Here is a 16,438-nt window from a genome sequence, read left to right as displayed (position 1 = left end):
ATGATCACTCATGCCCTAGTAACTTCCCACTTGGACCACTGCAATGCACTCTACATGAGGGCACCCTTGAAAACTATCCAGAAACTTCAAGTGGTCCAGAATGTAGTGAAGTCTACAGTTTTGGGCACCCTGCAGTTTGCCCATGCTACACTGCTGCTATGCAAGCTGCACTGGCTGAGTCAGTTTCTTTCCAGGTGCAATTCAAGGTGCGAGGTATCACCTTTAAAGCCCTATATTGCACAGGGCCAGGTTATTTGAGGGACTACCTCTCCCAGAGGAAATCTTCCCATCCCACTGGGATTGGATAGGCTGGGCTCGCTCCAGGTCCCCTCTATTAGGTGTTGTCATCTGGCAGGATCTAGGAAGTGAGCCTTTTGTATAGCTGTGACTACCCTATGGAACAGCATACCCCCTGAGATATAGAGGGCCCCTACCCTTCTTGCCTTCTGGACAGCCATTAAGACCTAGCTTTTCCCTTAGGCATTGGACCAAGATGGGAGGTGAGCCCAGGGTTTGTGTTTTGAGAGAGGATCAAGTTATGGCATCTGGTGGTATGTGAAAGGTTTTTTTTTTAAATCTTGTGTATTTTATTATTTGTATATTTGTTTGCTAGCTACCTAGGGTTATTTTATATAATGTGAGTGACCACATACATTTTTTAAACAAACAAACAAATAAAATAAGTAGATGTAGTCCATTGCAGTGCTCTGTCATTTAAATCAGAAAAAAAGGAAAGCCGTCTTCTGCTGGAACTATTGTCATATAACAAAACCCATCAGACCCTGGGTAGCCATGCCTCCTGCATTGCATTCTGAGGCATTCTTATAATAATACAAGCTTTTTCTCCACAACCATGTTTTCCATGCTAATTCCTCATGTGTGTATGGTTATAACATAATTGTTTAGGGAGAACTATATCCCTATTTTCTGAGAAAATATACAACTTCAGATTAATATGGCTTGAAAATATAAACTAGAGTTAAGGTTGTAAATGTGGTCCATAACACTGCATTAAATATAAAAATGGATTGAAAACACATTCCTATAGCAAATAAATAAGTAAGTAAGTAAGTAAGTCCTTATGAACCAGAAAGTACCATCTGCCCATATTTTAAATAATTATCTTATTGGCAGAATGCTGTTAATGAAGGTGAATTTAAAAAACATTAAGATCTGGAAATGATTCACCATTATGAATTGATGCAAAAGAACAAACATCTGATTAGTTTGGGAGAAGGGTTTTGATAAACGTTTGATAAAAATATACAGTATATCTTAATGATGTCTTGTATTAATGCTAATAAAGATACTCTATTTGCATGCATTATTTATATTTATAAATCAACTGTTTTGCTTTTTAGATTGCACTCCTAAGCACTACAAGCAAGGGGGACAATGGTGGACAGCATGTTTTATAATGTCCAGGCTACTACCCCAGAGAATGCCTGCCCCTTGGTTCAAACCTCTCTTACCTCTTGTGGAGGCAGAACCTTGAGCAAACCTCTCAACAGGACACATGGATTAACTTTGGACAAGGCACCCCCTAATGTAGCCTAGTACTGTATTGTGACAGCTTTATAGATAATAACTAGCATCGTGAATTGGGGCCAGATGTCTACTAGTAATTGGTGCAGCAATAGCAGTTTCACCCTGAGAACAGTCTGGCTGCCACATCCTGAAGCAACTGCTTGCAACTTCCAAGTAGTCTTCAGGGACAGCCCAACATAGAGCATATCAGTGTAGTCCAGATATATGGTGATACGGCTTTGGGTTACTGACATCAAGTCCTCCTGATTCAAACAGGGATGTAAATGGCACACCAACCAAAGCTGGGCAGAGGCTTCCAGGTCATAGCTTTTGCTTAGTATTCAAGCCGGAGTTGTGAGTCCAGAAGGACCTGCAAGTTACAGACCTGTTCTCTCAGTGTTACCATGACTCTTTAGAGTTAGTAGTGGCACAGATGTTTCTGGGAAGCCAAGGTGTTGATAGAGACAGCAACTCTTTGTCACTAGGGATTAAACTAGCTTCTCCCCATCCAAAGTAATCACCGGGACCAAAAGAACCACAGTGGACAAATAGCACCTCTCTCTTGCTAGAGGTCAATTTCAACTGTTCTCTCATCCAGACACTCAGTCTCCAACAACTGAAACAGGACTCCAGCATGGTTCAAGATCACAATATAAAACTGAGTATCATCAACATATAACAATACCAGACTCCAAACTGCCAAACAAGCTTGAGTAGCTTCATATAGATATTAAATGGTGGGGGGGAGGAACCAATCCCAATGGAACCCCACAATGAATCAACCATCAAGACAATCTATCCTTTTCTACCACCATTATCTGGAACTGCCCACTGAGGTAGAAGCATAACCACTGCATAATAATGCCCCCACTGCCAGAGACAGTCCAAGAGGTCACCATGGTTGATGGTGTTGATGGTATGCCTTTACCTTTAGACTAAACCCATATATGGACATTCACAGGCTGTCTATAAAAACAAAGAATACAAATTCATTTTTAAAATCAAGTTTGATGTGGAAGGGGACATTGATTGCTAACCGAATAACCAAAGGAAATGTATAGACTTACCCTGTCTTGTATTTCATCAAGGAAAGTCAAGGTAACCACATATTCAGTAGTTGTACTCGGAAGAAACTCAAGTTTAAATTTAGCATCATTTGCCTCAACAAGAATGGTGGTTACTTTTTTCCTTGCAATTACAGGAAGCATTTCATTAATAACCTAAATGCAAAAGAAAGAATTAAAGGCATTGGAAAAAGGAAAGTTATATTACTTAACATGAAACCATTCCTTAGTCAAGACTATGCAGTTTATAATGAATAAGTGCCATGACATGACTAAATGGACATACTTCAGTTCACAACTTGTCAAACCGACAACAGAATTTTTCCAAATGCCTTCTAGTTACTGGAATTAGAAGTCAATACCTACCAGACCCTAAGAGATATCTCTGATTCCCCAAAAATGTTTTTAAATGATTATAGATTGCTAAAATCTTGTTCACAAGAGAATGTAGAACAATTTTCAGAATTTTGTTCAGGGATATAGAAATCTCATGAAATTGCAGCAGTGCATGAGATCTGGTGAGATTTCAGTTATTCTGGAGGGAGAGAAATCCTCAGGCCACCATATGAGATTGCACAATGGGATCTGACTCTGCTCCACAGCATTTTCTTTCCAAGGTTTTCCATAGAGTTCAGTGCACAAATTTGAGCCACTTATTCTTCTTATTTTTTTTGTAAAAAAACTTTATTATTTTTCAAAGAATTTTGAGCCAGTTATTCTGTCTCAACTTAACCTAAGCCACAAGGTTATTGTAAGACTAAATGAAGGGACATTTTTATCAGCTTCCAAAGAAAAGCTGGGATATAAATATAGTTAATCAATCAATCGATCAACCATATATCCTTGAGGTTACGCTGCCTCACACACATCTTCCTGGAAAATCCCCTTAGTATGCGAAACTTCCTTATTTTTACGTGGATCTATTTCACTTCTAATCTGGTATGGGAACATTCGAACTGAAGTTAAAGGGCAATATAGATTTACCTCCAAACAACGCTTTGGTGATGGAATTAATTTGTCTTTCAACTTTTTAGCGTCTATGAGGAACAAACCTAAGTGTCTCTTTTGCCTTATTGCCAAAGCTTCTTTATGTTGTCTGTGATATTTCTCCAGTTGTTCAGCAAAAAATTTAACATCTGTTTATTTTAAACAAAAGGATACAATTAGTCATTTACAGAGGCTTGAAAAAAAAACTATTGTATTTCCTCATGGGAAAGAATACAAATACATTTCCCCCTTTTTATTTAGAAAAAAGGACTTTTTTTAGTGATGGACAGAGATTGTTCAAAGTGGGTTATCTTCTCCTGTCTGGTCTAAAGAGAGTTTTTAAAGAAATAAACAAATTTTGTCCCATTTGAATGAAGGCAGTCACTCCCAATTCCAGAATGGTATGAACCCTAGTTACAAACAATCTCATCAACTCAGCAATACTAAAAATTTTATAGAAGTGATAAGTTTTTAAGCCAACCAAATGCTTAATAATAGCAATGCTTGTCTGATAAAGCATTCTGGAAAATACAAAAGCTTTCAACTATTTAAAAAATGGCTGCTCTAAAATGGTATATTCATTTCAGATTTTATAAGATTAACACAGCTATTGCAACTGTGAAGTGCTTTGGACTGAAAGGCACAATAGTGCTTCAGAGATCAAGCATGCTCACAGCATAAAAGGCACCTATGGAGGAGGTCAGGGGTCAAGGGAGGCAAACAACAAAAAAGATGTTGTGTCACTGCAATGCACATTTCATAACTTTTTCATCATAAAGTTTATGTTGGACACCTATGTACAGCACCATACTGCAATTCCTTAAAGTAGCTGTGCCTTTTTCTGGGATCGCACAGCTGCCAGCTCCAGTGCAATCTTGGGAAAAGGCAAGTTTGGCTTAAGGATTTGCAGATTGGTGCTTCACGTGGACCTCTGTGCACTTTTAAGCATAATTTTCCTTTAAAGTGCTGCACACCTGAAACACTTACTACTAGGAAGCTTGAACTAAAGAATCAGAAAGAATACAGGATTATCTATAGCACACGCACTTTGCATATCAGATGCTCTTGGCTCTAACCAACCACCCTTTAGTAGAATATTGCAGTCTCCCTGTTTTTATTCAAATTCGGTTCAAAAAAGTGAACTTAAACTTGAAACTTGGTTTAGATAACTTTGGATTTAATAGACAAATAGTACTGGATCTAACTTTGGTTTGAATTTCAGACAGTAATGCCCCAAAGAACAGTGAAGTAGATTATCAAGTTGTCTCTTGTACAAGTGTGTTTTAGGGCTCAAAAAAATCCTTTTGGCATTTAGTGGACATTCAGCTTAAAAGATATCTCTTACCCCATTAGTCCATTAAAGCAAGAATTTATTCTGTATGCATGTAAATATTTATATTTGTGTGAACACACACATGCACACACTTTTATGTATAATCCTTTAATACATATGTCAACTTAAAGGTTTATTACTATAGAACACTGTCCATGCATTAAGCTGCTGAATTTAGTTAGCAGGTACACCCAGAAAGACATTTATTTTAACCATTCATATCATACCAAGTACAGCTGGTCAGTGAGCAGCCACACACCTCTCACAGTTACATAATGCTGAACCTGATGTACCTTTGCCTATACTTTGCAGTGCTAACGTAATAGCTAAAGAGGCAGAAACAACCTTCTTAAGGGCTATCAGATTGGTTTAGGCCAGCCTTTCTCAACCTTTTGACCCTGGAGGAACCTTTCAAATATTTTTCAGGCCTCGGGGAATCCCTGCACATTTAGGCTCAAAGATAGGCCACAACTTACAAAATTATTGTATTCATTTCATGGGTAGGCCTACATATGCACGAACAGTGTTCTTAAACTAAAGATAAAGAATAAAACTTACCTCTTTAATGTGAAGTTGCCCGTATTTGAAATAATTTTTTAAATAAATTGTGATCTCCCAGGGAACCCCTAGTGACCTCTCGTGGAGGTCCTCTAGGACCTCTCCATGGAACCCTGGTTGGGAAACCCTGGTTTAGGTATAGATTGCCTCAGCTTTATTTCAGTATACAGCAAGAGAGCTTTATTGTGGAAATTGAAAAAGGAAGTATCTTTTCTCCTTTTAAAAACATTTGCAATATATCATAGATACAACCTGTTCAAAAAAGTCAGTGCTTCCAGTTAGAACAAATCCTTTACAGGAATCTTTTTCAGATAAAAGTAAGATCTCCTTCAAATCAAACTTGACTCCTAATGACTTTATGGAGTCTCATGTAATTTGGGCAACACTATGGAAGTGACTTCCCATTTGTCTCTTCTGGGATGTTCTGAGGGTCTCTGCAACAGGTCCTGCTTAGCATGGTCAAAATTAGCCAAAGTGGGCTAGGTGCTGCAACTGACAGCAAATGAACTTGTTTAATGCCATCATAGAAAATTTAGCTATTTCAAATATTTACTGGCATAATTCAGCCTGTTAAGGAATTTTGTTTTGGTCAATTGGGGTAAAAAAAAATGTAACAAAATATGAAACAATATTTACCAGGTTCTTCTTTCTTCAGAGCTGGCAAATCAAGGCTTTCATTTTCTCTGAAAAATGACTGAAACTTTTCAAAAGTAGCTGCATATAAATTGGCTGCTTCAAATGCTGAATCAATTGTTTCCTAAAAATTAAAAAAAATTAAATTATTATACTGTAATCCTTGATTAACTTCTATCCATACTATGGTTATATTTCCTTTCTTCTAGTTTATGTTTTTCACTGTCCTTTATTACTATATGGTGTTATGCTTGCATAGGAGCAATGATATCAAGAGACATAAAAGTTAAAGAACAAGTTGAAATGCCTACCTAAAACAAACAATCATGGTGCTAGCTTGCTATTTACTACCAACTTGTTTTAGGTGGATTAAGAATAGAAAGGCAGTATTCAGTAGGGTTAAGCTATTGCACTGTGACCAGAGAGATCCACAGTTAAGTCCCTCACAACCATGGAGCTATTGGCCAGGCATTCTTTAAATATAACTATATTGGAAGAAACAACACACATTTAATCAGACATTTGTTTTCTTAGTACAATTTTTAAAAGATGGAATCTTCAGCTAAGGTGAATCTGAGCTGCCATTACCCAAATCCAACATTTAAAAAACATTATATTATGTTTTCATTTGCACTTAGCTATTAATGAATACATAATAAATGCAACCCATAGTTAATTTGGCTCCTCTTTGTGGTCCCAACTACCAAAGCTGTAAAGTGTGTACTACTCATTTCTGAGAACCAAAATGTTTTTAATTAGTTTTCTTATTCAGCAAGGTGAATAATATTTACTTATTTATTTATTTATTTGTCTAATTTGTCACCACTCATAACCTCCCACCAGAGGGACTCTGGGCAGTTTACAACAAAATGGTCAATAAAACAATAAATACACCATATAATTACAATATATAAAAATACTCTATATAAAATACAGTTAAAAATAACTAATAAATATAGCTAAAAATAAAGTCCAGATGGCTATGATCCAATTCAGTCCTTGCACTGGAGGAGCATTTTAGGGCACTAGCCATCCCCAGGCATGACTATTCCCCACCCTGCACCAAGCCAGGCAGCAGAGCCAGGTCTTTAAATTCCTCCGGAAGGCCAGAAGCGATGGGGCTAACCTCACCTCCAGGCGTAAGATGTTCTAGAGGGAGGGAGCTACTGCAGAGAAGGCCCGCCTCCTGGACCCCGCCAGACGGAATTCTCTTACTGACGGGGTCTGCAGCATGCCCTCTCTGCATGATCAGGTTGGACGGGTTGATGTCACAGGGAAGAAGCGGTCCCTCAGGTAGCCTGGCCCCATGCCATGTAGGGCTTTAAAGGTGATAACCAACACCTTGAATTGGACCCGGAAGCAAACTGGTACCCAATGCAGCTCATGCAGCAGAGGTGTTACACGTGTCCTTCTAGGGGCTCCAAAGATCGCCCATGTGGCCGCATTCTGGACCAGCTGTAGCTTCCGGATACTCTTCAAGGGTAGCCCCATGTAAAGCACATTGCAATAGACAATATGGGAGATAACAGGCCCATGAGTGACTGTTCGAAAGGCCTCCCAATCCAGGAAAGGGCATAACTGATGCACAACACAAAGATGTGCAAAGGCCCTCCTGGCAATGGCTGCCGCCTGCTCTTTGAGCAGGAGCCATGAGTCCAAGAGGACCCCCAGATTACGCACTGGGTCTGTCTGGGGCAGTGCAACCCTATCCAGAACCAAAGATGGCAATATTCTGGATACGGAAGAGACATTAACCCACCACCACTCCATCTTACCAGGGTTCAGCTGAAGCCTGTTGTCCAAATCCCTACAGCCCCCAGGCACCAAGAGGGGGCAGTCAGAGCATCACTTACCTCACCCGGGATGGAGATGTATAATTGAGTATCATCAACATATTGATGATACCTCATCCTGTGATGACAGATGATCTCACCCAGCGGTTTCATGTAGATGTTGAAAAGGAGCGGAGAGAGCACTGAACCCTGTGGCACCCCACAAAGGAGGGGTCAAGGGTCGGACCTCTCACTCCCTATCACCACTGATTGGGACCAGCCCTGGAGGAAGGAGGTGAACCAGTGCAAAATCATGCCACCCACCCCCAACTCCCTGAGCTGTCCCAAAAGGATATCATGATTGATGGTATCGAAAGCCACTGAGAGGTCAAGAAGAGGAAGGGTGGATGCACTGCCACCATCCTGCTCCCACCAGAGATCATCCATAAGTGTGACCAATGCTGTTTACATCCCATATCCGGGCCTGAAACCTGACTGAAAGGGCCTAGATAACCCGTTTTATCCAGAACCCTCTGAAGCTGCAACACTACCACTTTCTCAACCACCTTCCCCAAAAAGGGGAGGTGGGAGACTGGACAAAAATTGTCCAGTATAGTAGGGTCCAGTGATGGTTTCTTGAGGAGAGGGTGCACCAGCGCCTCCTTAAAGGCAGTTGGAAACACTTCCTCCCCCGAGGATATATTAACCATCGCCTGGACCCAACCACATGTCACCTCCCGAGCTGCTTTCACCAGCCAGGAGGGACATGGGTCTAGATGACAAGTGGTGGCATTTACTGTCCGGAGGATCCTGTCCACTTCCTCGGGTCCAATAGGATCAAACTGTTCCCAGGTAACTAGGTAAGAATGCTCCCTTGGTATCTCCACGGACCACGTCTCATGCTTGGAGTCTAACTTGGAATGGATCCGAGCAATTTTATCCTGCAGATGCCCAGAAAACTCCTCTGAAAGGCCCTGTAGGTGGGTCACTGGGCCCACCTTCCCCAAAACGGATCGAGTAATTTTAAATAGGGCCATGGGGTGGTATTCTGTGGACGCAATAAGAGCGGAGAAGTATTGACGCTTTGCCGCTCTTATCGCCACAAGGTAGGCCTTAATAGTGGCTCTAATCAGCGTTCGGTTGGATTCAGACTTTGTCTTCCTCCAGCGGAACTCTAGATGTCTCTTAGCCCTCTTCAGAACCCTCAGGTCCTCCGTAAACCACAGGGAGTGTCGGGTTTGATGGGGCAAGAGAGGCCGCACAGGCGCAATCCTGTCCAAGGCCCTGGCCACCTCCCTATTCCAGGCACGCTGGAGTGGGCAGCAGACTCTTGGGTATAACTCCCAGCTCCCTCTGGAACCCTGCCAGGTCCATCAGTCGCTGGGGGCAGACCAATCAAATGGTACGAATCCTATTTTCATTGGAAGGAAAGCTCTCATTGGCACCAATGAGCTGTGATTATAATAATTATCCCACCCCATATCCCACCAAGCAGCTGCAATTTGCATTAACAAATCTCCCATTAGTATTATTCAGCTATTATCCCAATACTTTAGAATCCCCCATAACTGCTGTTTGCCTTTTGTGTGTATTAGAGGGAAATACGTGTTTAACTCTACAGTTTGGTTCAGAGAAATTTTATTAGCCAGTTTATTTTCCCCACTAACTCTTCCATTCATTTTAGCAACAATGGACGGCACTACTAATACAGATATATAAAATAACAGATGTTGTAGGAATATCTTAAGGAAACAAAAAAATTAATTCCAATAATTCTAGTCCCATTGGTGGTTTTTAAAAAAATATTCTTATTAGCACTTTCCTTAGAGAAGGCACAGGGGGAGGAAAGAATTAGGAATGGATAGGTCAGAAACCACCTATATTGGGCAGCAGTGATATAGGAAGATATTTGAGGCATGTGATGACTTTAGTGACAATGGCAAAGCCATCAATTCATACTGCATGGGAGAAGGCAATGGTAAACCAATCTTTTATTTTTACCAAGAAAACCACATGGATAGAAAATATAAAATGATTGATATATTGTCAGATGACGGGCCCCTCAGGTCACTGGCACACAACATGCTATTAAGGAAGATCTGGGGATCTTTCAGAGGACTAATGGTGATTATGGCATAGCTAGATTAAAGCCTTTGGGATGTCTAGTTGCTGATATTGCCATACAGGAAAAGAAAATCCAAAGCTGCAAAGATAGAATTACAGTAGGAATGTGGAACATAAGAAGTATGAACATAGGAAAGATCAGTACAGTAAAAGATAAAATGAAATGACTACAAATTGACATCTTAGGCATCAGTGAATTGAGATGGACTTAGTCAGAAGGTCACACCATTTATTACTCAGGACATGAAAAACAAAGAAGAAATGGTGTTGCTTGTATAGTTAGGAAGGACATAGCAAGAAAAGTACTTGGCCACAATGCATTCAATGACCAAATAATATCTATTAGACTTCTTGGACAACTCTCTAATATGACAGTCATTCAAGTTTATGCTCCAACCACTGATGCAGAAGAAGAGGAGGTTGATGACTTCTATGATCAAGTTCAATTTGAAACTGACAGAACATGCAAGCAAGATGAGCTGCTTGTGATTGGAGACTAGGAATACCAAAATTGGAAACATTAAGTAGTTGGGTTGTATGGCTTAGAAAATCAAAATGAAGCAGAAGACCAACTTATCCATTTCTGCCAGTCCGGTGAATTCTTCATAGCTGACACTGTCTTCAAACAACCAAAACAATGCCTCTATACATCACCAGATGGGGTACACAGAAATCAAACTGACTATATTATTGCTAAAAGGAGGTGGAAGAGCTCAATTATAGCATCAAAGACATGGCCAGGTGCTGACTGTGGAACAGATCATGAACTGCTCATGTGCAAGCTCCAAGTTAAGCTAAAGAAGAAGTAGAAAGCCAGCCAGCTTCCATGACATTGTAAGCATTGAGTCTGACTCTGACTCTGAGCAAGGGGAAATCGAAACTTATGTTAAACAGATGAAGGGAACTGAAACCTATAGAGAGAGAAAAGAGGAAACCGAAACTGGGGATGGCTCAGCAGAGCGGAAGGATCCTGAGCAGCTGATTGGTCCAGAACCAGGAGCAGGTACGAAGCTGCCAATCAGTGCAAAGGAGAGGTGAGCTGAGAAGCGCGCCAAGCAGAAAGAAGCCCGATTGGTCCCTGAGGAGAAAAGGTGCAAAGGGAGCAGGATAAAAAGGCACCAGCACAAGGAACCAGCTGCCAGAGACAACTGTTCCACTGAACTAACAGCTTCTTCAGCAGAAGTCGAGCTGGAACCATCTTCAGGAGCTTGCCCTGTAGCCGCCTTGGAATCAGAACCAATGCTTTTCACCAATTCAGAATTGCATTCATTGCACTCTTCTCAAGCTGAGCCTTGACCCATCCTTTTGCCTCGAGATTCAGTAGAGTCTTGTCTTGCCACCATGCCATGTCTTCAAGCCGAGTCCAGTTGTGTCATTCCAGCCACGCCTTGCCTTGCTGCTTCAACTCAGCTTTGTCTTGCCATTCCAGTTGAGTCTTGCCTTGCCTCCCTGCTGCATCGTTCAGTCAAGCCTCATCCTGTCGCCTTGTACTGCACTTCAGCCAAGTCCTGTCCTGTCGCCTCGTTGGCAGCTTCTACTGAGTCTCATGCTTCCTTCTTGCTGCGTACTCTTGCTACACCTTGCCTTGCTGCCTCATTGCAAGAATTAGCTGAGTTCTGCCTTGCTGTATTGCCACAAACTTCCTCCACACATTGCCTCATGGCTTCAATGCAAAATTTAGCCAAGCCTGGTCTCACAGGCTTACATTGTTCTTCTCCATTGCCCAGCTGGGTTGATTGAACTGCGTTTGTCTAATTGACAGACTTTTAGTGAATGTAAATAGTTTAAATTGTAAATAAAGGATTTCTTCAAAAAAACCTTCCTGTCTGTCTCCTAGTCTGAACAGGACAGATATGACCTTGAACCATTTTTAAGGAGAGTGTCAGAAATTGCTCTGAAGTCCTGAATCTCATTGATAGAGAACCAGATGAATTATGGGATGAACTTAAAGAAATTGTTAAAGAAGAATGTGAAAAAAGACTGCCAAAAATGAAGAAAGACAAGAAAGCAAACTGGATGTCAGAACAAACTCTGGAAATTGCCAAGAAGAGAAGAGAAGCCAAAGCCCCAAAAGACAAAAATTTCAGAAAGGAACTTAAAGAGTTTCAGAGAGATGTTAGAAGACACAGGAAACAGTATTACAATAACATCTGTAAAGACATCGAAGATGTAAAAGGACATGGAAAAACAAGGAAATTCTTTCAAAAGATCTCTGAACTCAGAAGGAAGTTCCAACTTCGAATTGGTATGCCAAAGGATGCCAATGGACAGATAGTAACCAATTCAAAGAAGATCAAAGAAAGATGGAAGGAGTATCATTGTATAGTAAAGATGTCTACATCCAAGATACCTTAGAAGATATTCCCTACTTACACAGACCTCTGGTCCTAGAAGATGAAGTTAGATCAGCACTCCCATCATTACCAAATCAGAAGGCTACAGGAACTAATGGAATACCCACTGAATGCAACCAAAGAAGAATCAGTGAAGTTTTTAACCAAGCTATTCCAGCAAATCTGAGAATGACACAGTGACCAACAGATTGGAAGAGGCTTTTCTACATTTGAATATCAAAAAAAGGAGACTTAACAGAGTATGCAAACTATTATACATTATCCTTAAATTTCACAGGCTAGCAAAATAATGCTTAGGATCATCCAATACAGATTAGAGCCCTACATGGAAAAAGAGATGCCAGATGTTCAAGCTGGCTTTACAAAAGGCCAAGGAACATGAGACATTATTGCTGATGCATGCTGGATAATTGAGAAAGCCAAAGAATAACAAAAAGGAGTCACTGTGTACCTCACTGATTATAGAAAGGCCTTTGTCTCTGTGGAATGTGCTCAGAAAAATGGGAATCCCAGAACATCTCATTGTCCTCATGAGAAACTTATATACAGGTCAGGAAGCCACAGTACAGATAGAACATGGTGAAACAGACTGGCTCCAGGTTGGCAAAAGACTGCAACAAGGCTGTATACTGTACCGTTATTTATTCAACCTATATACTGAATATATATTAATGGAAGCTGGATTGGAAGATGAGCATGGTTTTTAAATTGGAGGAAGAGACATCAATAACCTGCACTATGCTGATGACACTACCCCAATAGCCAAAAATGCAAAGGATCTGCAAGCTCTAGTAATAAAAGTTAAGGAGCAAAGTGAAAAATGGAAGTAAAATTAAATACAAAGAAGACCAAACTAATGACAACAAGTAGAATTGACAATGAAGATACTGAAGTGGTGGGTAGCTTTTGCCTTTTAGGATCAACCATCAACAGTAAAGGAAGAAGCAGTCAAGAAATATGTCGCACATAAGTACTTGGTACAGCAGCCATGAAGGCCTTGGAAAAGATATTCAAATGCCTTGATGTGTCTATACCTATGAAGATCAGAATCGTGTATGCCATGGTATTTCCTGTGACCCTCTATAGAAACGAAAGTTGGGATTTGAACAAGCAGGATAGGAAGACTACTGATAGTTTTGAACTTTGGTGTTGGAGAAGACTCTTTAGAATACCGTGGACAGCCCAAAAGACAAACCAATGAATCGTCAAACAAATCAAACCAGAGTTCTCACTCGAGGCACAAATGACCAGGCTCAAATTATTTTCTATTCTGGGAAAGGTGGAAAGAAAGAAAAGGGAATGACCAGCAGCAATGATGGGCACACCATTGCAAGACCTGAAGGACCAGCTATAGACAAATTGTTATGGAGAAAATCTATATATGTGGTTGCAAGGAGTCAAAAACAACTTGATGGTATATAATCAATCAATCAATCAATCAATCAGGTCTGAAACTGGTACTTCAGCACCTTTGCAATTTGAAATAAATATTTAAATGTATATAAATTTATAAACAAAGGTGTCATATACCTTTATTTTTAGGATAATATTTTGAAGATGTTTATCATCTTTAAACATTGTTGCTAAGCTTGGTCCTTCACCACATGTTTTATCTTCAATTTTGTTGTTAATAACAGGACGAGTGAAGGCATCAAAATACTGATCTGGAACAAGGTTTGCAACAGATAACACAGTTGCCTGAAATTGAGACACAATCTCTGCCATAGTATCCTGTTTGACAAAATAGAAGAAAATCTATTAAAATGTTTGTTATGTTAAAGATAGCATTTGCATAGCATTTTCAGAGCTCTTCACATAAATATTGTTGTATTCTTTACAACAATCTTAAAATTTCTTGTGAAGATCCTCAAATCTAACATTTTGAAGACTAGGTCTCTGGAATTTTCTATTTCAAAAGTTTTCACTTCTGAAAAAGGATATGAGGACTGCTGTCTCTGTGTATTAAATTACACTAACGTTAACGCATAACACGCGAATGCCATCTAAAATTGAAATAAATCTCCATAGTTCATACATGATATTAAAACCACAATAAGAAAGATAGAGATTCTAAAAATAGAGTCACATTTGACTTGCTTTGCATAGAATCACTGATAGTCATGTTAAGAAGTAATTAATTAAGTGCCATGGCTATTCTCGGCAAGCGGAAGGACTATACAGAGATTTTTATTTTAAACACAGACTCCCCTGGATTACAAACTTGAAGTTTTACCTGAGTGCTAGCTACCTAATCTTCATTCTTTCCTAATTTTCACAGCATCTTTGTCATTGCCCAAATGCCTTCAAATACTGTTTCCAATGCTTGCTCCTCATTTTACACAGCTTTTAACATTACTAGCTTCATTCCTACTGCCTTACACTGATAAAAATTCAACTCATTAAGAAACAATATGTTGTCCTTGATCATATTGCATTGTCTGAGGATGCCTATACTTCTCAAATATGCTGGTCAGACTCAAGGCTCGGTTGATCAAAAGTTATTTCCAGAGGTACCATCCAGACTAAATCTATACCAATCAAGAGTTACATCTGACCAGTAACTATAAAGTTCACTTTTCCCAGTACTCCGTGCCCCATGATTACACTTTTTAAAATGGGAACCTTTTTAAAACTAAATGAATTTTAACCTGGAATTCGTCCATAGTTGGTTCAAACAACAGCGCATGGATTTCTAAAATTAACTCTACAAGAAACATTGGAATCGATGTCTCATCTTCCTCCGTAGTCAATGAAATTCCCTAAAGTAAAAAAAAAATAAAATGTTTTTCTTAAACCAGACAAGGAACTCAGACTCTAAAGTCCTCTAACCTAACACATTCCCTGTAAATAATTTCCAAGGATTGTTTCAGATACGGCAGGCACTTAAGTCAGCAAATGTTCACAGGCCCAACATGACTGCAGGTTTCAATTAGGAATGTTGCTGAAGGTCTTCCTTTTCTTTGACTACGTTGCTTCTTTGTGTTATGGATTTTATTTAATTACACATATTTTTGGTTTTATAGTCAACCTTTAATTCTTATCATTAAATCAGATGATGCTGGTTATGCGGAAACTTCAGCTGTTTGTACATCCCTTTTTCTTCTTTCATATTAAATTATACTCATTCTTTCTAATATGCATCCCCTGTTACTGGACCCCTTAATATTGGTACTCTTTTCTTAAAATGACGTTATCACTTTTTTGTCTAAAATAGAAATTTTTAATCAGATGTATCCATTTTCTCAATGAATATTATTTTATTACTAGTTAGGATTAGTAGAGGCTTTTCGGGATATTATTCAGCACTACTTCTCCCAACAAGTAGCATTTCTTATGTTATAAGCCTTCACACAGAACTCTTTATCAGTTATTTTCTAATTATAAAGCATACAGGTATGTTTTATTGATCTCTTTTGATAAAATGGATTCAAGAGGCACATTTGCACAGAATATGAAAAGTCAGAAACAATATATGAGATCAAAACAAAATGACTGATATTGATCAATAGAAAACAATGATTTCTGCCTTAAGTAGTAAGTTTTCTTAAATTCTTTCTTAAATTCTTACTAATAGTTTGAACATGATCAAGTCATTCCTAACAGTTTGAACATTCTACTTCAGTCAATATTACCTTCTTTTCCACAACTTCAGTTACAACATCTGTATTCCATTTCTGGATGACTTCTGAAAATGGTGTCTTCTTCAACTTATCAGTAAGGTAATTCAAAAGAGTAGTGACAGATTTAACTGCCAAGACATGCATAGTATTCACTATAAGGTAATCAGCAAGACGAATAAAGCTGGGAACAAACAAATCAACAATGTAATACAGACTTCTGTCTTAGCACAGACTGTACAGAAAGTCCCACAGGTTTCAGTGAGACTTTTCCACGAGAGAGAGAGAGAGAGAGGGAGGGAGGGAGAGTGTGTGTGTGGGGAGAGAGAGAGAGATCAGTGCCAATCCTTATGCAAAATATTTATTAAGATATATACTGACAGCTGTGAGGACAAACTTGGCCCAACGTTGGAAAAGAAATACTTTGCTGACAATATCAGACTGGGAAACCAAACTTAGGGAATATACA

At 39.5% G+C, this 16,438-nt stretch overlaps 1 protein-coding gene across 1 annotated transcript in view; it reads right to left on the bottom strand.

The window, feature by feature from the left end:
• The window catches only part of DNAH6 (dynein axonemal heavy chain 6), a 168,997-nt gene that overhangs the window by 140,348 nt on the left and 12,211 nt on the right, over positions 1 to 16,438 (bottom strand). Inside the window, exons 6-11 of the mRNA XM_063294890.1 lie at positions 15,985 to 16,153; positions 15,001 to 15,111; positions 13,883 to 14,083; positions 6,106 to 6,226; positions 3,576 to 3,727; positions 2,595 to 2,747 (exon numbers count right to left, since the gene is read on the bottom strand). Coding sequence (XP_063150960.1) covers positions 2,595 to 2,747; positions 3,576 to 3,727; positions 6,106 to 6,226; positions 13,883 to 14,083; positions 15,001 to 15,111; positions 15,985 to 16,153 — 907 coding nt within the window. The remainder of the gene's footprint in view (positions 1 to 2,594; positions 2,748 to 3,575; positions 3,728 to 6,105; positions 6,227 to 13,882; positions 14,084 to 15,000; positions 15,112 to 15,984; positions 16,154 to 16,438) is intronic.

This window comes from Candoia aspera, chromosome 2 (genome assembly GCF_035149785.1).
Source record: "Candoia aspera isolate rCanAsp1 chromosome 2, rCanAsp1.hap2, whole genome shotgun sequence".
Taxonomy (NCBI): domain Eukaryota; kingdom Metazoa; phylum Chordata; class Lepidosauria; order Squamata; family Boidae; genus Candoia; species Candoia aspera.
The sequence above is the reverse complement of the archived record's forward strand: the minus strand, read 5'-3'. Positions and strand labels throughout refer to the sequence as shown.